This window comes from Balaenoptera borealis, assembly GCF_965194805.1.
Source record: "Balaenoptera borealis genome assembly, chromosome: 19".
NCBI lineage: Eukaryota > Metazoa > Chordata > Mammalia > Artiodactyla > Balaenopteridae > Balaenoptera > Balaenoptera borealis.
Window position 1 is genome coordinate 36,156,172 of NC_138878.1, and position 27,168 is coordinate 36,183,339.

The window sequence follows — 27,168 nt, forward strand, 5'->3', positions numbered from 1 at the left end:
GTTACAGAGTTTCTGTTTGGAGTGATGAAAGGGTTTTGGATTAGATGGTGGTGATGGCTATGCAACAATGTGAATGTAATTGGTGCTGCTGAATCGTATACTAAAAAATGGTTAAAATGTAAAATTTTGTTATATACATTTTACCACAATTTAAAAAGTTAAATATACCAAAAACCATTGAATTGTACACTTTAAATGGGTGAATTGTATGATATGTGAATTATATCCAAATAAATCTGTTTTTAAAAAAAGATTTTAGGACTGAGCCTTGAGGAATTTCATCATTTAAGGTCCAGTAGAGGAGAGTGGGTCTGCCAGCTGGCTGAGCATGAGAGGCCAAACTGATAGGAGCAAAATCTGGAGAGCAATGTGTCACAGAAGTCTGTGAAGAGACTGCTTTAAGCATGCAAGAATGGCCAAGAGGGCAAATGCTACTGCAAGGAAAGGCAATATGAAAAACCACAGACTAAATTGGATTCAGCAAGATGGAGGTGAACTTGGTGAGACTTTCTTGGTGTAGTGCCAGGTCAGGATGTCATATTTTAGTGGATTGAGTAAGTGGGAGGTGAAAAGTGGTAACACTGAGTGTAGTGACACTTTCTCTCTTCTCTCTCCTATATTGGGGCTAAAGGTGGGGGCCTTGGCTGATTTTCCTCCTGATGGAAGTGAATGTCCAACCTCCATACTTGCCCTGAGTCTCTGATTGGGATCTCTCTAGGCGGGGGCCCAGATTTCTTTCAGACTTCATGACCACTGCCAACTGCAGATTCCAGTATACTTTGCCTAAAAACTGAAAGTGTGCCTCCTAATGCTTTATTTTTGAAAATCAATAGGGGACACTCACTTTATAACAGGGAATAGCAAAGGGTAGTGGAAAGAGGTCCAGAATGGGATTTAGCTTTGACTTGGCCACCAGCTCTATGTGGCCCAGGACTGCAAAGATAAAGTAGGAGAGTCTGCTCTCCATGGTGCTGATTCACATTGCTCACTGGAGGCTGAAAAACGCTTGCCTTTTGAATTTGGGGAAGCACGTGATGCCCACACTCCTCTGTGCTTCCCTGCTGCCTTAGGCAAGCCTCCAACTTTCTATTGGCCTCAGGGTGTAACTAGATGTTTTCTATATTGAACATCTCTTGTTTTTGCCTGCCAAGCATCCAATCCTCTTCTGATGATTATATTTTTTCCTCCTCTCAATCCATGTATGTGGGGCAAGCATGTGTACCAGACTGCCAATTGAATCAGGGATAAAAATGTGTTTTGTTGGGTTAGTAAGAGTCAACCTGGGATATTTGTGGAAACTACTGGAGAAAAGGAGCTCTTTTCTTTGGGATTGCTGCATTGGGAGAACTTTCTGGGGCCATCTCATGGATACAAGAACTGACATAGGAGGAAATCTGAACTGAGAGAAAGAGAGAAGGAGATGAAGAAAGTACTGGTGACACCGTTTGAGCCCCTGGATGCAGTTGTGTCTGAAACCAACATGCCCCTGAAATTTTCAGTTATGTAAGATAATTGATACTGCTATTTTGACTAAACCATTCTGAGTTGGATTTTTGTCACTTTAAACAAAGAGAATTCAACTAATACTGCCATAACAGCCCTTCTAGTTCTGTTGTTTTAGGAATTTACATGTTCTTCACACCAGAGACATAACATTTAATGTCAGATACAGTGGGTAGAAAGCAGCTACTTATCTGTGACTTCTTCCCAGAAATGAGAAATGGGATTTTAAAAAAGAGTCCTTGATATATAATTTATATACCATTAAGCAACTCATTTTTAAGTGTAAAATTCAATGATTTTTAGTAAATTTACAGAGTTATAAAATCCACTTATTTTATTTTTATTTTTAGTTTTTAACATCTTTATCGGAGTATAATTGCTTTACAGTGGTGTATTAGTTTCTGCTTTATAACAAAGTGAATCAGCTATACATATACATATATCCCCATATCTCCTCCCTCTTGCATCTCCCTCCCACCGTCCCTAACCCACCCCTCTAGGTGGTCACAAAGCACAGAGCTGATCTCCCTGTGCTATGCAGCTGCTTCCCACTAGCTATCTATTTTACATTTGGTAATATATATAAGTCCATGCCACTCTCTCACTTCATCTCAGCTTACCCTTCTCCCTCTCCATGTCCTCAAGTCCATTCTCTATGTCTGCATCTTTATGCCTGTCCTGCCCCTAGGTTCTTTATAACCATTTAAAAATTTTTTTTAAATTTAATTTTATTTTTTTATACAGCAGGTTCTTATTAGTCATCAATTTTATACACATCAGTGTATACATGTCAATCCCAATCTCCCAATGCATCACACCACCACCCCACCACCCCGCTGCTTTCCCCGCTTGGCGTCCATACGTTTGTTCTCTACATCTGTGTCTCTATTTCTGCCCTGAAAACCGGTTCATCTGTACCATTTTTCTAGGTTCCATATATATGCGTTAATATACGATATTTGTTTTTCTCTTTCTGACTTACTTCACTCTGTATGACAGTCTCTAGATCCATCCACGTCTCAAAAATTGACCCAATTTCGTTCCTTTTTATAGCTGAGTAATATTCCATTGTATATATGTACCACGACTTCTTTATCCATTCGTCTGTCGATGGGCATTTAGGTTGCTTCCATGACCTGGCTATTGTAAATAGCACTGCAATGAATATTGGGGTGCATGTGTCTTTTTGAATTACGGTTTTCTCTGGGTATATGCCCAGCAGTGGGATCACTGGGTCATATGGTAATTCTATTTTTAGTGTTTTAAGGAACCTCCACATTGTTCTCCATAGTGGCTGTATCAATTTACGTTCCCACCAACAGTGCAAGAGGGTTCCCTTTTCTCCACACCCTCTCCAGCATTTGTTCTTTGTAGATTTTCTGACGAAGCCCATTCTAACTGGTGTGAGGTGATACCTCATTGTAGTTTTGATTTGCATTTCTCTAATAATTAGTGATGTTGAGCAGCTTTTCATGTGCTTCTTGGCCATCTGTATGTCTTCTTTGGAGACATGTCTATTTAGGTCTTCTGCCCATTTTTGGATTGGGTTGTTTGTTTTTTTAATATTGAGCTGCATGAGCTGTTTATATATTTTGGAGATTAATCCTTTGTCCGTTGATCCATTTGCAAATATTTTCTCCCTTTCTGAGGGTTATCTTTTCGTCTTGTTTATGGTATCCTTTGCTGTGCAAAAGCTTTTAAGTTTCATTAGGTCCCATTTGTTTATTTTTGGTTTTAATTTCCATTACTCTATGAGGTGGATCAAAAAAGATCTGCTGTGATTTATGTCAAAGAGTGTTCTTCCCATGTTTTCCTCTAAGAGTTTTATAGTGTCTGGTCTTACATTTAGGTCTCTAATCCATTTTGAGTTTATTTTTGTGTATGGTGTTAGGGAGTGTTTTAATTTCATTCTTTTACATGTAGCTGTCCAGTTTTCCCAGCACCACTTATTGAAGAGACTGTCTTTTCTCCACTGTATATTCTTGCCTCCTTTGTCATAGATTAGTTGACCATAAGTGTGTGGGTTTATCTCTGAGCTTTCTATCTTGTTCCATTGATCTATGTTTCTGTTTTTGTGCCAGTACCATATTGTCTTGATTACTGTAGCTTTAGAGTATAGTCTGAAGTCAGGGAGTCTGATTCCTCCAGCTCCGTTTCTTTCCCTCAAGACTGCTTTGCCTATTCGGGGTCTTTTGTGTCTCCATACAAATTTAAAAATTTTTTGTTCTAGTTCTGTAAAAAATGCCTTCGGAATTTGATAGGGATTGCATTGAATCTGTAGATTGCTTTGGGTATTATAGTCATTTTCACAATATTGATTCTTCCAATCCAGGAACATGGTATATCTCTCCAACTGTTGGTATCATCTTTAATTTCTTTCATCAGTGTCTTACAGTTTTCTGCATACAGGTCTTTTGTCTCCCTAGGTAGGTTTATTCCTAGGTATTTTATTCTTTTTTGTTGCAATGGTAAATGGGAGTGTTTCCCTAATTTCTCTTTCAGATTTTTCATCATTAGTGTATAGTAATGCAAGAGATTTCTGTCCATTAATTTTGTGTCCTGCAACTTTACAAATTCATTGATCAGCTCTAGCAGTTTTCTGGTGGCATCTTTAGGATTCTCTATGTATAGTATCATGTCATCTACAAACAGTGACGGTATTACTTCTTCTTTTCCAATTTGTATTCCTCTTATTTCTTTTTCTTCTCTGATTGCTGTGGCTAGGACTTCCAAAACTATGTTGAATAATAGTGTCAAGAGTGGACATCCTTGTCTTGTTCCTGATCTTAGAGGAAATGCTTTCAGTTTTTCACCATTGAAAATGATGTTTGCTCTGGGTTTGTCATATATGGCCTTTATTATGTTGAGGTAGGTTTCCTCTATGCCCACTTTCTGGAGAGTTTTTATCATAAATGGGTGTTGAATTTTGTCAAAAGCTTTTTCTGCATCTATTGAGATGATCATATGGTTTTTATTCTTCAATTTGTTAATATGGTGTATCACATTGATTGATTTGCATATATTGAAGAATCCTTGCATCTCTGGGATAAATCCTAATTGATCATGGTGTATAATCCTTTTAATGTGTTGTTGGATTCTGTTTGCTAGTATTTTGTTGAGGATTTTTGCATCTATAATTCATCACTGATGTTGGTCTGTAATTTTCTTTGTTTGTAGTATCTTTGTGTGGTTTTGGTATCAGGGTGATGGTGGCCTCATAGAATGAGTTTGGGAGTGTTCCTTCCTCTGCAATTTTTGGGAAGACTTTGAGAAGGATTCGTGTTAGCTCTTCTCTAAATGTTTGATAGAATTCACCTGTGAAGCCATCTAGTCCTGGACTTTTGTTTGTTGGAAGATTTTTAATCACAGTTTCAATTTCATTACTTGTGATTGGTCTGTTCATAATTTCTATTTCTTCCTGGTTCAGTCTTGGAAGGTTATACCTCTCTAAGAATTTGTCCATTTCTTCCAGGTTGTCCATTTTATTGGCATAGAGTTGCTTGTAGTAGTCTCTTAGGATGCTTTGTATTTCTGCGGTGTCTGTTGTAACTTCTCCTTTTTCATTTCTAATTGTATTCATTTGAGTCCTCTCCCTGTTTTTCTTGATGAATCTGGCTAATGGTTTAACAGTTTTGTTTATCTTCTCAAAGAACCAGCTTTTAGTTTTATTGATCTTTGCTATTGTTTTCTTTGTTTCTATTTCATTTATTTCTGCTCTGATCCTTATGATTTCTTTCCTTCTGCTAACTTTGAGTTTTGTTTGTTCTTTCTCTAGTTCCTTTAGGTGTAAGGTTTCATTGTTTATTTGAGATTTTTCTTGTTTCTTGAGGTAGGCTTGTATAGCTATAAACTTCCCTCTTAGGACTGCTTTTGCTGCATCCCATAGGTTTGGATCATCGTGTTTTCATTGTCATTTGTCTCTAGGTATTTTTTGATTTCCTCTTTGATTTCGTCAGTGATCTCTTGGTCATTTAGTAACGTATTGTTTAGCCTCCATGTGTTTGTGTTTTTTATGTTTTTTCCCCTGTAATTGATTTCTAATCTCATAGCATTGTGGTTAGAAAAGATGCTTGATATGATTTCAATTTTCTTAAATTTACTGAGGCTTGATTTGTGACCCAAGATGTGATCTATCCTGGAGAATGTTCTTTGTGCACTTGAGAAAAAGTGTAATCTGCTGTTTTTGGATGGAATGTCGTATAAATATCAATTCAATCTATCTGGTCTATTGTGTCATTTAAAGCTTCTGTTTCCTTATTTATTTTCATTTTGGATGATCTGTCCATTGGTGTAAGTGAGGTGTTAAAGTCACCCAGTATTATTGTGTTATTGTTGATTTCCTCTTGTATTGCTGTTAGCAGTTGCCTTATGTATTGAGGTGTTCCTATGTTGGGTGCATATATATTTATAATTGTTATATCTTCTTCTTGGATTGATCCCTTGATCATTATGTAGTGTCCTTCCTTGTCTCTTGTAACATTCTTTATTTTAAAGTCTATTTTATCTGATATGAGTATAGCTGCTCCAGCTTTCTGTTGATTTCCATTTGCATGGACTATCTTTTTCCATCCCCTCACTTTCAGTCTGTATATGTCCCTAGGTCTGAAGTGGGTCTCTTGTAGACAGCATATATATGGGTCTTTTTTTTTTTTGTATCCATTCAGCAAGCCTGTGTCTTTTGGTTGGAGCATTTAATCCATTCACATTTAAGGTAATTATTGATATGTATGTTCCTATTACCATTTTCTTAATTGTTTTGGGTTTGTTTTTGTAGGTCCTTTTCTTCTCTTGTGTTTCCCACTTACAGAAGTTCCTTTGGGATTTCTTGTAGAGCTGGTTTGGTGGTGCTGAATTCTCTTAGCTTTTGGTTGTCTGTAAAGCTTTTGATTTCTCCATCAAATCTGAATGAGTTCCTTGCCGGTAGAATAATGTTAAGTGTAGGTTCTTCCCTTTCATCACGTTAAGTATATCACGACACTCCCTTCTGGCTTGTAGCGTTTCTGCTGAGATATCAGCTGTTAACCTTATGGGAGTTCCTTTTTATGTTATTTGTCGTTTTTCCCTTGATGCTTTCAGTAATTTTTCTTTGTCTTTAATTTTTGCCAATTTGATTACTATGTGTCTTGGCGTGTTTCTCCTTGGGTTTATCCTGTATGTGACTTGCTGCGCTTCCCAGACTTGGGTGGCTATTTCCTTTCCCATGTTAGGGAAGTTTTTGACTATAATCCTTCAAATATTTTCTCAGGTCCTTTCTCTCTCTCTTCTCCTTCTGGGACCCCTATAATGTGAATGTTGCTGCGTTTAATGTTGTCCCAGAGGTCTCTTAGGCTGTCTTCATTTCTTTTCATTCTTTTTTGTTTATTCTGTTCCACAGCAGTGAATTCCACCATTCTGTCTTCCAGGTCACTTATCCGTTCTTCTGCCTCAGTTATTCTGCTATTGATTCCTTCTAGTGTAGTTTTCATTTCAGTTATTATATTGTTCATCTCTGTTTGTTTGTTCTTTAATTCTTCTAGATCTTTATTAAACATTTCTTACATCTTCTCAATCTTTGCCTCCATTCTTTTCCCGAGGTCCTGGATCATCTTCAGTATCATTATTCTGAATTCTTTTTCTGGAAGGTTGCCTATCTCCACTTAATTTAGTTGTTTTTCTGGGGTTTTATCTTGTTCCTTCATCTGGTACATACCCCTCTGCCTTTGTTCTTGTCACTCTTTCTGTGAATGGGGTTTTTGTTCCAGTGGTAGCAGGATTGTAGTTCTTCTTGCTTCTGCTGTCTGCCCTCTGGTAGATGAGGCTACCATTTTTTTTAACATTCCATATATATGTGTTAGCATGCGGTATTTGTCTTTCTCTCTCTAACTTACTTCACTCTGTACGACAGACTCTAGGTCCATCCACCTCATTACAAATAACTCAATTTCATTCCTTTGTATGGCTGAGTAATATTCCATTGTGTATATTTTCCACATCTTCTTTATCTATTCATTTGTCAATGAACACTTAGGTTGCTTCCATGTCCTGGCTATTGTAAATAGAGCTGCAATGAACATTGTGGTACATGACTCTTTTTGAATTATTGTTATCTCAGGGTATATGCCCAGTAGTTGGATTGCTGGTTCATATGGTAGTTCTATTTTTAGTTTTTTAAGGAACGTCTATACTGTTCTCCATAGTGGCTGTATCAATTTACATTCCCACCAACAGTGCAAGAGGGTTCCCTTTTCTCCACACCCTCTCCAGCATTTAATGTTTGTAGATATTTTGATAATGGCCATTCTGACTGGTGTGAGATGATACCTCATTGTAGTTTTGATTTGCATTTCTCTAATGATTAGTGATGTTGAGCATTCTTTCATGTGTTTGCTGGCAATCTGTATATCTTCTTTGGAGTAATGTCTGTTTAGGTCTTCTGCCAATTTTTGGGTTGGGTTGTTTGTTTTTTGATATTGAGATGCATGAGCTACTTGTAAGTATTGGAGATTAATCCTTTGTCAGTTGCTTCATTTGCAAATATTTTCTCCCATTCTGAGGGTTGTCTTTTCGTCTTGTTTATGGTTTCCTTTGAGGTGCAAACCCTTTTAAGTTTCATTAAGTCCCATTTGTTTATTTTTGTTTTTACTTCCATTTCTCTAGGTTGTGAGTCAAAAAGGATCTTGCTGTGATTTATCACATAGAGTGTTCTGCCTATGTTTTCCTCTTAGAGTTTTATAGTGTCTGGCCTTAAATTTAGGCCTTTAATCTATTTTGAGTTTATTTTTGTGTGTGGTGTTCAGAAGTGTTCTAATTTCATTCTTTTACATGTAGCTGTCCAGTTTTCCCAGCACCACTTATTGAAGAGGTTATCTCTTCTCCATTGTATATTCTTGTCCCTTTATTAAAGATAAGGTGACCATATGTGCGTGGGTTTATCTCTGGGCTTTCTATCCTGTTCCATTGATCTATATTTCTGTTTCTGTGCCAGTACCATACTGTCTTAATGTAGCTTTGTAGTATAGTCTGAAATTTGGGAACCTGATTCCTCCAGGTCCGTTTTTCTTTCTCAAGATTGCTTTGGCTATTTGGGGTCTTTTTTATTTCCACACAAATTGTGAAAGTTTTTGTTCTTGTTCTGTGAAAAATGCCACTGGTGGTTTGACAGAGATTGCATTGAATCTGTAGATTGCTTTGGGTAGTAGAGTCATTTTCACAATGTTGATTCTTCCAATCCAAGAACATGGTATATCTCTCCATCTGTTTGTATCATCTTTAATCTTTCATCAGTGTCTTATAGTTTTCTGCATACAGGTCTTTTGTCTCCTTAGGTAGGTTTATTCCTAGGTATTTTATTCTTTTGGTTGCAATGGTAAATGGGAGTGTTTCCTTAATTTCTCTTTCAGATTTTTCATCATTAGTGTATAGGAATGCAAGAGATTTCTGTGCATTAATTTTGTATCCTGCTACTTTACCAAATTCATTGATTAGCTCTAGTAGTTTTCTGGTAGCATCTTTAGGATTCTCTATGTATAGTATCATGTCATCTGCAAACAGTGACAGCTTTACTTCTTTTCTGATTTGGATTCCTTTTTCTTCTCTGACTGCTGTGGCTAAACCTTCTAAAACTATGTTGAATAATAGTGGTGAGAGTGGGCAACCTTTTCTTTTTCCTGATTTTAGTGGAAATGGTTTCATTTTTTCATCATTGAGAACGATGTTGGCTGTGGGTTTCTCATATGTGGCCTTTATTATGTTGAGGAAAGTTCCCTCAATGCCTACTTTCTGGAGGGTTTTTATCATAAATGGGTGTTGAATTATGTTGAAAGCTTTTTCTGCATCTATTGAGATGATCATATGGTTTTTATCCTTCAGTTTGTCAATATGGTGTATCACGTTGAGTGATTTGCGTATATTGAAGAATCCTTGCATTCCTGGGGTAAACCCCGCTTGATCATGGTGTATGATCCTTTTAAGGTGCTGTTGGATTCTCTTTGCTAGTATTTTGTTGAGGGTATTTACATCTATGTTCATCAGTGATATTGGCTTGTTGTTCTCTTTCTTTGTGACATCTTTGTCTGGTTTTGGTATCAGGGTGATGGTGGCTTCGTAGAATGAGTTTAGGAGTGTTCCTGCCTCCGCTACATTTTGGAAGAATTTGAGACGGATAGGTGTTAGCTCTTCTGTAAATGTTTGATAGAATTCGCCTGTGTAGCCATCTGGTCTTAGGCTTTTGTTTGTTGGAAGGTTTTTAATCACATTTTCAATTTCAGTGCTTGTGATTGGTCTGTTTATATTTTCTATTTCTTCCTAGTTCAGTCTCGGAAGGTTGTGCTTTTCTAAGAATATGTCCATTTCTTCCAGGCTGTCCATTTTATTGGCATATAGTTGCTTGTCGTAATCGGTCGTGACCCTTTGTATTTCTGCAGGGTCAGTTGTTACTTCTCCTTTTTCATTTCTAATGCTATTGATTTGAGTCTTCTCCCTTTTTTTCTTGATGAGTGTCCCTAATGGTTTATCAATTTTTTTAATCTTCTCAAAGAACCAGCTTTTAGTTTTATTGAACTTCGTTATTGTGTCCCTCATTTCTTTTCCATTTATTTCTGATCTGATCTTTATGATTTCTTTCCTTCTGCTAACTTTGGGGTTTTATTGTTCTTCTTTCTCTAATTGCTTTAGGTGTAAGGTTAGGTTGTTTATTCGAGATGTTTCTTGTTTCTTAAGGTAGGATTGTATAGCTATAAATGTCCCTCTTAGAACTGCTTTTGCTGCCTCCCATAGGTTTTGGGTCATCGTGTTTTCATTGTCATTTGTTTCTAGGTATTTTTTGATTTCCTCTTTGATTTCTTCAGTGATCTCTTGGTTATTAAGTAGTGTACTGTTTAGCCTCCATGTGTTTGTATTTTTTACAGATTTTTTCCTGTAATTGATATCTAGTCTCATAGCTTTGTGGTCGGAAAAGATACTTGATACAACTTCAATTTTCTCAAATTTACCAAGGCTTGATTTGTGACCCAAGATATGATCTATCCTGGAGAATGTTCCATGAGCACTTGAGAAGAAAATGTATTCTGTTGTTTTTGAATGGAATGTCCTATAATATCAATTAAGTCCATCTTGCTTAATGTATCAATTAAAGCTTGTGTTTCCTTATTTATTTTCATTTTGGATGATCTCTGCCTTGGTGTAAGTGGGGTGTTAAAATTTACTATTATTGTGTTACTGTCGATTTCCGCTTTTATGGCTGTTAGCATTTTCCTTATGTATTGAGGTGCTCCTATGTTGGGTGCATAAATATTTACAATTGTTATATCTTCTTCTTGGATTGATCCCTTGATCATTATGTAGTGTCCTTCTTTGTCTCTTGTAATAGTCTTTATTTTAAAGTCTATTTTATCTGATATGAGAATTGCTACTCCAGCTTTCTTTTGATTTCCATTTGCATGGAATATCTTTTTCTATCCCCTCACTTTCAGTTTGTATGTGTCCCTAGGTCTGAAGTGGGTCTCTTGTAGACAGCATATATATGGGTCTTGTTTTTGTATCCATTTAGCCAGTGTATGTCTTTTGGTTGAAACATTTAATTCATTTATATTTTAGGTAATTATCGATATGTATGTTTCTATTACCAGTTTTGTAATTGTTTTGGGTTTGTTATTGTAGGTCTTTTCCTTCATTTGTGTTTCTTGCCTAGAGAAGTTCCTTTAGCATTTGTTGTAAAACTGGTTTGGTGGTGCTGAATTCTCTTAGCTTTTGCTTGTCTGTAAAGTTTTGAATTTCTCCGTTGAAGCTGAATGAGATCTTTGCTGGGTAGAGTAATCTTGGTTGTAGGTTTTCCCCTTTCATCACTTTAAATATGTCCTGCCACTCCCTTCTGGCTTGCAGAGTTTCTGCTGAAAGGTCAGCTCTTAACCTTATGGGGATTCCCTTTTTGTTATTTGTTGTTTTTCCCTTGCTACTTTTAATATTTTTTCTTTGTATTTAATTTTTGATAGTTTGATTAATAGGTGTCTTGGCATGTTTCTCCTAGGGTTTATCCTGTATGGGACTCTCTGCACTTCCTGGACTTGATTAATTATCTCCTTTCCCATATTAGGGAAGTTTTGAACTATAAATTCTTCAAATATTTTCTCAGTCCCCTTCTTTTCCTCTTCTTCTTCTGGGACCCCTATCATTCGAATGTTGGTGCGTTTAATGTTGTCCCAGAGGTCTCTGAGACTGTCCTCAATTCTTTTCATTCTTTTTTCTTTATTCTGCTCTGCAGTAGTTATTTCCACTATTTTATCTTCCAGTTCACTTATCCATTCTTCTGCCTCAGTTATTCTGCTATTGATTCCTTCTGGAGAATTTTTACTTCATTTATTGTGTTGTTCATCATTGTTTGTTTGCTATTTACTTCTTCTAGGTCCTTGTTAAATGTTTCTTATATTTTCTCCCTTCTATTTCCAAGATTTTGGATCATCTTTACTATCATTACTCTGAAATCTTTTTCAGGTAGACTGCCTATTTCCTCTTCATTTATTTGGTCTGGTGGGTTTGTACTTTGCTCCTTCATCTGCTCTGTATTTCTCTGTCTTCTCATTTTGCCTAACTTACTGTGTTTGAGGTCTTCTTTTTGCAGGCTGCAGGTTCGTAGATCCCGTTGGTGTCTGCCCCCAGTGGGTAAGGTTGGTTCAGTGGGTTGTGTAGGCTACCTGGTGGAGGGGACTAGTGCCTGTGTTCTGGTTGATGAAGCTGGATCTTGTCTTTCTGGTGGGCAGGACCACGTCCTGTGGTGCATTTTGTGGTGTCTGTGACCTTATTATGATTTTAGGCAGCCTCTGTGCTAATGGGTGGGGTTGTGTTCCTGTCTTGCTAGTTGTTTGGCATAGGGTGTCCAACACTGTAGCTTGCTGGTCATTGAGTGGAGCTGGGTCTTAGCATTGAGATGGAGGTCTCTGAGAGAGATTTTGCCATTTGATATTATGTGGAGCCGGGATGTCTCTGGTAGACCAATGTCCTGAACACGGCTCTCCCACCTCAGAGGCACAGGCCTGACACCCGGCCAGAGCACCAAGACCCTGTCAGCCACACGGTTTTGAAGAAAAGGGAGAAAAAAGGAAACAAAGAAAGAAAGAAAAGAAAAGAAAAGAAAAAATAATTATTGAAAAAAAAAAAAGGACAGGCAGAACCCTAGGACAAATGGTAAAAACAAAGCTATAGAGAAAGAATCACACAAAGAAACATACACATACACACTCACAAAAAGAGAAAAAGGGGGCTTCCCTGGTGGCGCAGTGGTTGAGAATCTGCCTGCCAGTGCAGGGGATGTGGGTTTGAGCCCTGGTCTGGGAAGATCCACATGCCACGGAGCAGCTGGACCCGTGAGCCACAATTACTGAGCCTGCGCGTCTGGAGCCTGTGCTCCGCAACAAGAGAGGCCGTGATAGTGAGAGGCCCACGCACCACGATGAAGAGTGGCTCCCACTTGCCACAACTAGAGAAAGTCCTTGCACAGAAACTAAGACCCAACACAGCCAAAAATAAAAAATAAATAAATAATTCCCATTAAAAAAAAAAAAAAGAGAAAAAGGAAAAAATATATATATATCATTGCTCCCAAAGTCCACTGCCTCAATTTTGGGATGATTCGTTGTCTATTCAGGTATTCCACAGATGCAGGTAAATCAAGTTGATTATGGAGCTTTAATCCACTGCTCCTGAGGCTGCTGGGAGAGATTTCCCTTTCTCTTCTTTGTTTGCTCAGCTCCTGGGCTTCAGCTTTGGATTTGACCCCACCTCTGCGTGTAGGTCGCCTGAGGGCATCTGAGGGCATCTCAGACAGGACGGGGTTAAAGTAGCAGCTGATTAGGGGGCTCTGACTCACTCAGGCCAGTGGGAGGGAGGGGTACGGAATGCCGGGCGAGCCTGCGGCGGCAGAGGCCACTGTGACGTTGCACCAGCCTGAGGCGCACGTGTGTTCTCCAGGGGAAGTTGTCCCTGGATCCCAGGACCCTGTCAGTGGCGGGTTGTACAGGCTCCTGGGAGGGGTGGTGTGGATAGTGACCTGTGCTTGCACACAGGCTTCTTGGTAGCTCCAGCAGCATCCTTATCATTTCATGCCCGTCTCTGGGGTCCGCGTTGATAGCTGCAGCTCGTGCCCGTCTCTGGAGCTCGTTTAGGTGGTGCTCTGAATCCCCTCTCCTCGCGCACCCCAAAACAATGGTCTCTTGCCTCCTAGGCAGGTCCAGACTTTTCCCCGGACTCCCTCCCAGCTAGCTGTGGCCCACTAGCCACCTTCAGGCTGTGTTCACGCAGCCAACTCCAGTCCTCTCCCTGGGATCTGACCTCCGAAGCCCGAGCCTCGGCTCCCAGCCCCCGTCCGTCCCAGCGGGTGAGCAGACAAGCCTCTCGGGCTGGTGAGTGCTGGTCGGTAGCGATCCTCTGTGTGGGAACCTCTCCGCTTTGCCCTTCGCACCCCTGTTGCTGTGCTCTCCTCCATGGCTCCCCCCCTCCGCCACCCGCAGTCTCTGCCCGAGAAGGGGCTTCCTAGTGTGTGGAAACCTTTCCTCCTTCACAGCTCCCTCCCACTGGTGCAGGTCCCATTCTTATTCTTTTGTCTCTGTTTTTTCTTTTTTCTTTTGCCCTACCCAGGTACATGGGGAGTTTCTTGCCTTTTGGGAGGTCTGAGGTCTTCTGCCAGCGTTCAGTAGGTGTTCTGTAGACGTTGTTCCGCATGTAGATGTATTTCTGATGTATTTGTGGGGAGGAAGGTGATCTCCACGTCTTACTCTTCCACCATCTTGAAGGTCTCCCTAAAATCCACTTTTAGAACATATTTCCATCACCCCAAAAAGATTTTTCATGTTCATTTACAATCAATCCCTGTTCCTATCCTCAGCCAGAAGTGATCATTAATCTTCTACTTGTCTATAGATTTGTTTTTTCTGAGTATTTCATGTAAATGGAATCATACAACATGTGGCCTTTTGTCTGTCTTCTTTTTAACATAATGTTTTTGAGGCTCATTGATTTGTAGTATGTATCATAACTTCCTTCTTTTTATCACTGAGCATTCCGTTGCATGGGTATACCACATTTTATTTATCCACTCGCCAGAATGGACGTGTGGATTGTTTTCATTTTTTTTGGCTATTACGAATAAAGCTTCTATGACCATTTGTATACAGATCTTTGTGTGATCTTATGTTTTCACTTCTCTTGGGTAGATACCTAGAAGTAGAATTGCTGGGTTGTATGGAAGTTTTAGGTTTAGCTTTTTAAGAAAAGGTCAAACTATTTTCCAAAGTGACTGCACCAGAAGTACTTGAGTATTCTGTTTTCTCCATATCCTCACCAACATTTACTATATCTGTCTTTTTCATTGTAGACATCCTAGTGAGTATGAATTAGTATATCATTGTGGTTTTTATTTGCATGTCTCTAAGGACTAATGATATTGAGCATTTTGTCATGTGCTTAATAGCCATCATATAGTTTCTTTTGTGAAATATATATTCAAATCTTTTGCCCATTTAAAAAATTGGATTGTTTGTATCTTTTTATTGAGTTGCCCATGTTCTTTGTATATTCCAGATTTAAGTCTTTTGTCAGATGTATGATTTATAAATATTTGGGAGATGGAAGTTTAAATCGAGAAGCTAATGGTTCCTACCTATTTCTTCATGCCCAGTGTGGGCCTTGGCATAACCTGGAAATGGTTAAAATCTGCTTTTGAACACTCTTACCTCCTGGGCTTATATCCTAGCAAGTTGTGTTTCCCTATTCCCCAGAACCAGGTCCTTGCCTTAGTTTCCCTGGCTGCAAACAACAAAAACCAACTCTGTCTAAATTAAGCAAAAGGACATTTGTTGGAGGGACTTCTGGGGCTCTTGACCAAGCCACACTTAGGCCACATGCCTTCTCCCGGCTGTGCCAGGTGGTAAGGGGAAAGGCTTGGTCGCTTTGCCTTCTTCAGTGGGTGGTAGGATCCTTGATTTACGCTCCTACCAAGACTCCACACAGTGGAGGAGAGCTCATTCCCCAAAAGGAAATCAGGACATTGTTAAAATGGGGCAAGTAGACGCTGGGCAGCAAAAATGTAAAAGTGTCTACTTTACAGGATCCTCATCAGGGGAGGGCTGAGATTTCCTAGCAATAACTAGGCCACGTCTTGTAAAGAGGCTGGCTCTCTGCAGAGTTAAGAGGAGGCACCATTCTCTGGAACCTATTTCTCTGGCACTGGAGATTCTGAAAATAGTAAATATTTGTGGAACTTGAAGAAAATTCAATAGAACCAATGAGCAGAGATTGGGGGGAGAAAATTTCCGCTCAGTGTAAGGATGGGATTTCTGATAGTCAGAGTTTTCCAATGATGGAATGAGCTTCCCTGGAGGCAGTGAACTCCCCAACACTGGAGGTGTGTGTAAGCCAAGTCTGGATGGGGTATTGCAGTGAGGAGAGGAATATGTCTTCTTATGGTTAATTTTATCTTTCAACTTGACTGGTCCAGATAGTTGATTAAATTATTATCCTGGGTATATCTGTGAGGGTGTTTCTGGATGAGATTAACATTGGATTTAGTAGACTGAGTAAAGTAGATTACTCTCCCCAATATGCGTAGGCCTCACCCAATCCATTGGAGGCCTGAATAGAAGAAAAGGAAGAGGAAGGGAGAATTCACTCTCTGCCTGACTGTCTTTGAGCTGGGACATTGGTCTTCTCCTGACTTTGGGCTTGAACTCAGACTGGATCTTATACTACCTGCCCTTCTGGTTTTCAGATATTCTTGCTTGCTGACTGCAGATTTGGGGACTTCTCAGCCTCCATAATTCCACAATTGCACGAGCCAATTCCTTCTTTTATAATAGGAGATATATAGATATATCTGGTTCTGTCTTTCTGGAGAATTCTAATATAATGTCACAGGCAAAATGGCAAGATGATCTCAGAGGTCTCCTCTGTCCCAAGAATCTCTGATTCTACAGTTTAGCTTCTGGAGCTGATTTGGCTTTGACAAGTGTGTTGCTTCTGATGTGTTCTCTCAGTCCTAGAGCATAATCAGAGCTCTGTTTCTGTTTTCCTTCCTTTGTTATGTATTTCTGAGTCTATTATTTCAAGACCTGTGCTTGAAATCACAGGGGAGGCTGTTTAGGAATACAGAGAGAAGTTGCTTGGCTCTGAGTCAGGCAAACAGGTGGAGACAAAAGCCTTTTGTGTTCTGTTATTTAGGGGGCATGAAAATGAACTTGGGTGAAGAAGCAGCTGTGGGATCCGCTGGGGCTGGAGTACAGGCTCAGTCCTCCTACATGTCCCTGGCTCTGTTGGCTTTTTCTCAGTCTCCTCTTTCTTCTCTGGCCCAGTTCAGCCTTAAGTGACCACCTCCCCTTCCCCCAACACACACACACTGGTTGCCTTGTCCCCAACTTGAGAGGACAGAGGTGAGGTAGGAGGCATATACCATTTCTATAAGAGGAGGAAGGAGGGGGGATGTGAGTGGTTTGGGTTTGGACTGCATTCATCCATGGGCTCTGTCCCTCTCATGATACCAATTGATGCCACTTTAGCCTATTGGTGACCTTCTAACTAGGCTCCAGTCCCAGCTCTGCCGCCAGTGAGCAATGTAGTCTCAGACAAGTCCCCTCCATTCTTTGAATGCTGATGTCTGATATGTACCAGGAGAGTTTTGAGTGGCTTTGAGGCAGTTCCACCTGGTGGCTAATTATGTGGGTTTTGAAGTCCTCCAGAAGAGAATTTCAGTCTTAGCTCTGAGATTCCCACCAGCTGTGGAACCTTAGTCACACTGAGTCTTAGTTTTTTCATCTGTAAAGGGGATGATAATAGAGGAATGGCTCCCAAACGTGGCTGCTCACTTGGGGCTCTTAAAAAATACTGAGGCCTGATTCTCATCCCCAGAGTTTAATTGGTTTAATTGGTATGAGGTGTGGCTGGACATTGGGAGTTTTTAAAGCTCCCCAGGTGATTCTAGCATGCTGCAAAATTTGGGAACCACTGTAATAGTGGTTGGTTATGGGGATCGTATGTGAGAACCTGTGCAAAGCAGTTAGCATGGCACAGCAGCTCCAGCAAAGGCAGCTGTAGGAACAAAGAGATGACATCGTGTTCCACACAAAGCCTCCCCAAAGAAGAGGCCAACTGTGAGGTAATATAACATATGTATTGGTCTTTGCCCCTGGTTCCTGGCACAGAGCTCCTGAAACTCTTGTGACTTCCCAAGTAATAAGAGAACCAGAAGCATCTTTTGTTCTAATATTTGGTCTTTAACCCTGGTTCCTGATACAGAGCTCCTGAAACCCTCGTAATTTCCTTGGTGATAGGAATGTCTTTTGTTGTAATGAGGTGACTCTGGGTGGGTTCCTGGATGGCTCCTGAATGAGGGCTGGTCACCAGAAAAAACAAACCACGATTAGAAGCTTGGAACTTTCAGCTCCACCCCCGACTCTCTTGAGAAGGAAGAAGGGCTGAAAATGGAGTTAATGATCAATCATGCCTACCTGACAAATCCTCCATAAAAATCTCAAGAGTATGGGTTTGGAGATCATCCAGGTTGGTGCGCATGTAGAGGTACTGGGATGATGGCACGTCTAGATGGGGCATGGAAGCCTCATATCCTTTCCCCATATCTTGTCCTACACATCTCTTCCATCTGATGTTCATCTATATCTTTTATCATACCCTTTTAATAATAAAACTATAAACATAAGTAAACTATTTTCCTGAGTTCTGTGAGTGGCTCTAGCAAATTAATTGAGCCCGAGGAGGGAGTCATGGGAACCTCTGGTTTATAGTGGGTTAGTCAAAAGCACAGGTGGCAACCTGGACTTGAGATCGGTGTCTGAAGTTGGGATGGGGCAAGTCCTGTGGGACTGAGCCCTGAACATGTGGGATCTGATGCTATCTCTGGGTATACAGTGTCGTAATTTAATTAAATTGTAGGACACTCAACTGGTGTCACAGAGGAGTGCCAGTTGTGGGGAAAACTCCCTACATATTTGTTGAACAGCAGTGTCAGAAGTGAAGTATTTTGTGTGAATAGTAAAGGAGACACACAGAAGGGAAGACTAGGTGGCTTTATTCTTTTTCATTTCTTGTTTTCAAAAAAATATTTCAACTAAAATGTTTTTATTACACAAAATTTTATAAAAAATTGAAACAATACAGAAGTTACATAAAGTAAAAAGGGAAAGCTCCCTCTACCAGCACCCTGCCTCCGTACTCTTTCTATTCCATAGTACAGAGTTTGGAAGGTTTATTTTTTTGTGTTAAGTAGGTCATTTGTGTTTCCCGTTCTTGGATAAGTGGCCTTCTGTAGGAGACATTCTATGGGGCCCAGCAGCGTGCTCCGCTCTGGTCACCAGAGCTATATGCTCTAGAATTGACCCTATGTGGGCTGCATGGGCCCTTCTGTTGTGGTGGGGCTGAGTACTGTGGCTGTGCTGGTGAGTGGGGCTGGACCCCGGCCTGGTTGGCTGCCAGGCCTGCCTCATGCAGTGGCTACTGGCTCACTGGTGGGTGGGTCAGCTTCCCATGTGGCTGGCTGTGTAGCATGGGGGTCCCAGAACTGGTGCCATCCCACTGGTGAGCAGGTAAGCCCCTGGTGCTAATAGTCTAGAGGGAAGACTCCAAAATGGCACTTTCTAGCACCAGTGTCCTCATGGTAGAATGAGCTCCCCAAAATGGTTGCCAGCAGCATTTATGTCCCCAGGGGGAGTCTCAGTTGTCTCCTGCCTCTCCTGGAGGCCCTTGAAGATCAACAAGTGGGTCTGACCCAGGCTTCTTTCAAATTACTACCTCTGTGCTGGAACTCAGAGCCTGTGAGATTTTCTAGGTGACCTTTAAGAGTGGAGTCTCTCTTTCCTACAACCCTCTGGCTCTCATGTACTCAAGCCCTGCTGGCCTTCAAAGCCATCCATTCTAGGGGCTTGTCTTCCTGGTGCAAGATCTGTGGACTAAGGGGCCCAATGTGGGGCTCAGACCCTTTGTTCCTTGGGGGCAACCTCTGCAATTATGATATGCTCCAGTTGTGGGTTGCCAACTTTGAGGTGTGGGTCTTGATTGTACTGCATCTCCACCCCTCCTACACATCTTGTTGTGGTTTCTTCTTTACATTTTTAGTTGTGGAAAAATCTTTTTTGCTCGTCTTCAGGTCATTCTCATCAATTGTTGTCATTTAGGTGTGTCTATGGGAGGAGATGAGCTTGGGGTCATCCTACTCTGTCATTTTGGTCACACCTCTGACTGGGTGTTTTTCTTCAATTCATCAACTATTTTTCTTGCTCTGACTTTTTCACTGTATTATGCTGCTTTTCTTCTGCATTCTTAATCAGGCAGTCAGAACTCGTTTCCAAGGAAGAAGGTGGGGCTGTCTTTTAGAGAGGATATTGAGCAGGTGAGTGGAAAGGGACAGACTTCTCTCTGTCTCTTCACTCTTAGAATATGTTTTCCAAGGAGCCCCAGCTCTATCTTAAATAAACTACCAGCTCTGTGTGTGTGTGTTAGCATCTGCCCCTGGAGAACAGCCTGTAACCAACAGCCCATGGAAGCCCAAAACCCTCTATACAGTTTCTATATGGGACCTCATGTCCTTTCTGCTTCCATGCCTGAAAATGTGCCACACTTTTAAAATTTGAAAGCTTGTAATTTATTATTTATTCAAAAGCTAAATAACAGATAATAAAAAAAAATCTTAGCACTTTTCCTCGTTGCAGCCGAGAGAGCAACGTGGGTCACCAGCAGCTCTACTGGAGCCATCCGAGAAAATTTGGCCAGGGTTCTTGCTTTTGCCATGTCTGCTCAAACCAGTACACTCTGATCCAGAAATATGGCCTCAATATATGCTGCCAGTGTTTCCACCGGTACGCAAAAGACACTGGCTTCATTAAGTCGGACTAAGTGAACTTCCTTGAATGGGTCATCCAGGACATCTACCTTACGCAGAAACAATACTAGCTCTTTGTATATAAAATAAAAGTTTAAAAACTTCAAAAAAAAAAAAAAAAAGACTTAGCATAGTGCCTGGCACATAGTATGTATTCAATATATGGTAGCTTTTTAGTATTATCATTATTATGAGATGAGAAAGCCTAGTCCAATTTGGAGTCATATATGTAAATCAAGGGCAATTATGACATGAGAATGTTGCTGAGGGAAATATTTCTTTGAAGTTTTTGTTCTTTTAAAAGGGCAATTGCACATATACATTTTGACTTTGGCGTTTGAGGTGGACATAATTTTTTTAATGCCTGTTCTAGACATCTAGAGTGGCATTTTGAGTGGCCTCTGCCCATCACAGCAGAATGAATGGCAACTGCCTGATTGAGGCTGCAGAAGAAAAGCGGTATAATACAGCATAAAAGTCAGAGCAAACTGTAGTGGGGCTGAGAAGATTGCAATTTAATGGGGCTCAATTATTTGATTACAATAGATCTTTCAGTTGCCATAGAAACAAAACACTGAAAAATGACACTGATGGGGCCAGGCAGGCACACATCTTTCAAAAAAAAAAAAAAAAGGCACTAAATTAAATGATGCACAGAATGGCAACGAATGCTCCTGAAATTATTCCATCTGGATGGATAAATGAGAAAAGTATGTAGATAACAGGTAGGGTGAAAGGCAGACACTTAATGCAGGCTGATCAAAGCAACCTCTAAACTGCAAAACAAAATTGATATTTGAATCTTGGGCTCCTTCTCTGTGACAAGATCCCAGGTGCTGGTTTCCTCTAGGATTGTGGATGAGTGAGCCGTCGTGGGGGCTGGGGACAGAGCATCATCAAAACAGGAGTCTGGATGACATTGTGGGAGAGAGAGTGAAAGAGGGAGAGACAGAGACAGAGACAAATTGAGAACTTGCTGTCAATACAGTTGACCAACAACATGGATTTAAACTGTCCAGGTTCACATATAGGCAGATTTTTTTCTATAGTAAATAATACTACAGAATTGGCAAACTGTACTGAGAAACTTGAAGAAGTGCATAGCAGGAATTCTAATTTCAGGGATCTCTGTGCTAGGATTTTCATTACAGAGGCATTTACATTTGCAAAAATTTGAAGGAAAAAACCCTCTAATGATACCAGTGAAAATTTATAGGTGCTTACTCTGGGTGTAAGCAGCTTTTGGCAGGAAAGAGCTCTCTGCAGGAGGTCCCTTTCTGTCTTATCCCTTTAGCAAAGCTATATTGTAACTAACCTTAAGCCAGGGGCCCTCATCCTCTACTCATCTCCAGCCAAAGCACACCTTTCAAGTCTTCTGATCACACAATATTTTGCCTAACCTGTTGGGTCTTTCCATAGACCAAAGAAGTAAAAATGAAGAATAAGTAATTAACAGATGACCAGATAGATCTCTTCCTTAGCTTCCCCTTCAGTAATCTTGTGAACAAACTGTGTGAACAAGATAGCATCTAAAGAAAGATCACAAGGAGTCAACAATCCTGAACACAGTGGGAGACGGTGATGAATCTGATCTCCTATCTCAATGATTAACTGAGATTACTTCCCTATTCCCTTTAAAAACTATCACGGCCAAGCAGAATCTTCAGAGTTGGTTTTGGGGACATGAGTCAACCTTCTCCCCAGATTGCTGGCTTTTCTGATGAAATCAACTTTTCTTTCTACCAACATTTGCCTCTGAAGTATTGATTTTCAAGCGGCAAGCAGCCAGACCTGAGTTCAGTAACATGGGTATTCCTGTGCCACGAGCTTCACATGTGTCCTCTTATTTAATCGTCCCGACAACCTAGGAGGGAGGTATTATTATGATCTCCATGTTACAGATGGGGAAATAGACCAGTGGAGGATAAGCAACATGCCTAAGGTCAATAAGTAAATGGTAGGATGTGAACCCAGTTCCTTCTGAGTAGAGACTCTAAGCCTTTAACCATTGGCATTAAATGAATTATACTGTAATTATAAGGTAGAATATTCTATAGACATTGAAATTATGTTTTTGAAGAATTTTAGTGACATAGGAAAATGTTTACTGTAAGTGAGAAAAGCAGGTCATAAACCTTGTATATTGCATAATTTCAACCATGTTATGTTATTTTTATAAACTTGCAAACAAAAAAGACAGGAAGAAAATTATGGCTTTTAAAATGTTCTACAGTCTGCTTTTCTATACTGTCAAGTTTTTTTTTTTTTTTTTTTTTTTTAAGTTTGTCAACTCTTTGCAGATCTGAGGCTGTGGGTATGGGTAATATCATGATATTTTATTGCAGTTAATTTCTTAAGACCAAACACATGTAAAGCCAGAGAAATGTTCAGAAACAAAAAGATCTTCCAAAGGTGGTGGCTCAGAGGCTGGGTGACTACCAGGATTATTTCCAGATGGAATGATGGTTACTAGCCAGGGAGACAGAAAGGGAAGGCTCTACAGCCTAGGGTGGACCCTTCTACTCAGGTCCCTAGGGCCCTCACAGCACCTTTCCTGATTCCCCCTCCTCCTCCTCTTTTCCCTCCTCCTCTTCTCTTCTTTGTCTTCTTCTTCCTCCACTCACTTCTTCCTCCTCCTCTACCCAAACTCTATCAGGCACTGAAGTCAGTCAATTGTTGTGAAATGGTCGTCTAACTGAGTGGACATCGAGTTTTTCCCTCCTCAGTATATATCTTTCCTCTTTCTGGTAACAGTGGGACCGTGAGTTCTCTTTGCAAACTATCTCTACCCACAGGGGCTGACGAGGTTGTCAATCAAGGTGCCTGCCCTCCCCTAGCCAGAGGATGGGCATGTGACTGAGCTTGGCTAGTTGAATCTGAATCTTGAGCAGATGACATAAGGATAGAAAATTGGGAAAGCAGATCATCCAGGAGAAGACACCTCAAAGAGACTGCTCCTTTGAAACCCAGATCTTCCTTGGGACCTATCCTTCCTAAAGCCTTGTCCTTTTGCTTTTATTCCATAACATAAGCTATTCCAGATGTTTCCAAGTTTTATTTCTGTTGTTGCTGAGTTTTGCTTCTGTTTGCCAGTCTGTTTCTGTTGCTCGCCACCACATAGAAAGAGACATTGACTCAGTGGCTTTTTATACAGAGTCTCAGTAACTTGCTTCAGACACACAAAGGAGAATCGGTTGTCATCTCCTCCTTTCTTCATTCTAGATCCTGTAGCCTGGACTTAATGGGCCTTGTTTCCAAATTGAGGAAAAGGTTGCAGTTTTGGCCACATATTGTCTATTCACTGAGTGACCTTGTTCTGTGATCTCTCCTCTTGACTTTTTATCTGAAAAATTGGAACCAAGGCCAGATTAAGTGGTAGGCTGGCAAGGCAGCTGCCAATCTGGAAGGAAGTTACATCATTACCTGGAAATGCGGAATCAATGAGCTCAGGTCCTCCTGGGAGCAACCTTACAGAACTGGTGAGAAGCTAGTGAGTCTGCTCCACTGAGGGCAACATTGCCCTCTGAGTATGATTAAAACACTCCGCCTTTTCTTTTTGGTGTTTTTGAGACACTCACATTAAAAAAAAAAAAGTCAGATGAAGTTTTTATTTCAAATAATGCATGTCATAATGCCATTTACCTTTCACAAATGATTCCTTTTATTATCTATTAAACCCTTTAATGTGATTCTATGTGGTATTCTGGTTTGGTAAATCAGGAAAGAAAAAAGAACACTACAGGAAAGTGGGAAATGTTTTATTATTTCAGAGCCTTGACAATGAAGTGACTTGGTAGCAGTTAAAAAGAATGAGGTAGAATTCTAGGTACTAAGATGGATTATCTCCAAGACATACTGCCCCAATAGCAAGTTAAAGAGTAAGTTGTCAAAGTTATTTTCTTTTAAAAAAATATTAAAAGAACTCACACATACAAACAAATACTGTCCATTTTCTAAGGGTTTATATATATATAAATAAGTATTAAAGGCTTGGAAAGGTAAAACTCTTCCAAAATAATATGTTACCTCTAAGGGTGAAAAGAGGGGAATCAGAATTAGGAGAGGTGGTCAAGGGAACTTAACCTTGTTGGTTGGATATTTACAACGGGAATGTATTTATATGTTTCTGATGAAATTAAAAACAAAACTTAAAAAACAGTTAAAAACATAGCAGCTCTGGTTGAGGAGGAAAAAGTGCTGTACCCACTCCTGGAACTTTCTTGGATGTCTTTGGGTTGAGTTTAGTTCAAACTCTTTGTTTTTCATTTGGGGAAACTGAGGCCAAAGAATTGTCTGAGGCTTGTGGTGTTATTTTCTTGAGATCAGACAAAATTCAGTGAAGGTCAGAGAAATGTCCAGAAACTCCCTCCCTTTCCCTGCACCACTTCCACCCTCGACCCTTTCCAGAATGGGACAGAGATTCTGATTGCAATGTGAGCAGACCTGCTTAAATTAAACAGGAGAATATTATCAGAGTGAAGGTTAGTGACCTAAAGATTAACAGCAGAGATTGAATTACCAGGAGAGGGATTGTGCTAGTTGTATCTGTTAATTTAGAGTCTCTGCATTGGAGAGATTAATGGGAGGAAGCTGCGCCCATCCTGTTTCCAGCTTGGAAGAGAGTGTGGTTCCTGCCTGCCCTCATCAACCCACAACCACAAGGCTCTCAGCAGAGTGACGAAGTGATGGGGAGTATAAATAGGGACCCAAGGCACTGTGGTTGGGCTGACGTCTGCCCTGGCAATGACGCTAACTGTTGTAGTGTTGGGACAAATTGCTTCCTCTCTCTGAGCCTTAGTTTCCTCTTGGTAAAACATGTGGAGGAATATGTGTTTCATTCACTCTATGGTGATGGTGTGAGGACCACATGGGCTGCAAAGAAGCTTTGAAAAAGGAGTACGGTATGAGTCAGGACAGATGTCTTTGTTTGGAGGTGGCAGAAAACTGATTCAAAATTTAAAAAACAATATTAAAAAATGGAACTGATTGACTCATGATATTAGAAAGATCATGTGTGTATGTTTGTGTGTGTTCATACACAAGCATGCATATGTGTGTGTGTGTGTGTATGTGTGTGTGTGAATCTGGCCTAGGCACAGGTGGACCCAGGGAATGAATTATTGTCCCTAGGAATCTTCTCTTTTTCTCTAGTTCTTGGCTTTGTTTTCTTCTGTGTCAGCTTCTCATTCAGCAGATTCTCCCATGGGCTGGCAAAGGTAACTCTGGCACTGCTAAGCTTATATCATACTCACAGCTGGTGGTCCTAGTAAGAGGAGAAACTCCTCTTTCTGGGTAGTTCTGGCAAAAGTCCTGGGGAGAATTCTGACTGGCCAGATTTGATGATATCCCCATCCTTGTGCCAATCACTATGGCCAGGGAAATGGGGTTTCCCAAGTGGCTTGATCTGGTTCGTGTGCCTATCCCCAAAGTGGATGGACTGAGTGAGGGTGAGGGGTGGTTCCCCAAAGAGGTGCTGAGCAGAGAGAAAACATAGAGCTACCGTATGTCTGATGTTATGTCCAGCAAGAACTCATGGACTCTCCCCCTCCCCAATCTGTCCTGAGCCTGAGAAATGCCCCTCTCCCAGAGACCCAAGGCAACATTATAGTCTACAATGATGAAGCAGCTGTTTAGCCTGCACAGTTTGGTCAGAGAGCTCTACTTTTTACTGTGGTTAGCTGGTCTGCCTGTTGCACTGGGCTGGGAATACTCTTGGCCCCAAATGAACATAGAGCCCCCATGCTGAGCAAGTGTGTGGACAAGGGTTGTGGTCTTTACCCCGTGACACAGTTACCTGGCTGCCCGTCAAAGAAAGAACATGTTGAAGATATGAGAGGGCATAACCATATTGTTTTGTAATTTTTAAAAATTATAACATTAAATACGATCCATCCTACTTTTTAAAGTAGATCGTTTTATATATAAAGCTGAAGTCCAACTACCACTCCTAATCTCATGACTCATTCCTATGACCAGTTTAATACGTATGACCTACTAAAAAAAATACATACATATATATATATATTTATAAATTTATTTATTTTTGGCTGCATTGGGTCTTTGTTGCTGAGTGTGGGCTTTCTCTAGTTGCGGTGAGTGGGGGCTACTTTCGTTGTAGTGTGCAGGCTTCTTATTGTGGTGGCTTGTCTTTGTTGCGGAGCATGGGCTCTAGGCACGCAGGCTTCAGTAGTTGTGGCACATGGGCTCAACAGTTGTGGCTTGCAAGCTCTAGAGTGCAGGCTCAGTAGTTGTGGCACAGGGCTTAGTTGCTCCGCGACATGTGGGATCTTCCTGAACCAGGGCTCAAACCCGTGTCCCCTGCATTGGCAGGCAGATTCTTAACCACGGCGCCACCAGGGAAGCCCCCAAATATATTTTTAAAATAAACATTTAAATATTTTAAACATAAAATAAACTAAAAAATATATCTATTGGTGTGTGTGTGTGTGTGTGTGTGTGTGTGTTTATCAGTCAGGTTGGGCTAGGCTATGCTGTGATAACAAATAATTCCAAAATTTCAGTGGCTTAACACATTTATTTGTCACTCCAGCATATATTTGACAAGTGTCTACAATGGGGTTCTATTTATTGGAGTCCCTGAGGGACCCAGGCTGACAGAGGCCAAGAGAGGAAGGAAAAAATGATGACTTGTGCTCTGTTTCATAGCTTCCACCCAGAAGTGAGTCATGTCACTTCTCACATTTCATTGGCCAGAGCAAATCACATGGCCTCACCTAGCTCCCAGGGGTGGGAATCTTGTGCTTGGAAGAGCTGGAAATAATTGGTAGATAGCACTAATGACTAATCTAGTAGGT

At 40.6% G+C, this 27,168-nt stretch overlaps 1 protein-coding gene across 1 annotated transcript; it reads left to right on the forward strand.

The window, feature by feature from the left end:
• Nucleotides 1–412: 412 nt before the first annotated feature.
• LOC309617715 (uncharacterized protein) lies at nucleotides 413–27,168 on the forward strand (the record flags this gene model as incomplete). The annotated part of the gene is made up of 3 exons (XM_082370232.1): nucleotides 413–500; nucleotides 19,803–19,864; nucleotides 20,146–27,168. 3 exons carry the CDS (start codon nucleotides 413–415, stop codon nucleotides 20,365–20,367), a joined length of 372 nt encoding a protein of 123 aa, XP_082226358.1. The 3' UTR covers nucleotides 20,368–27,168.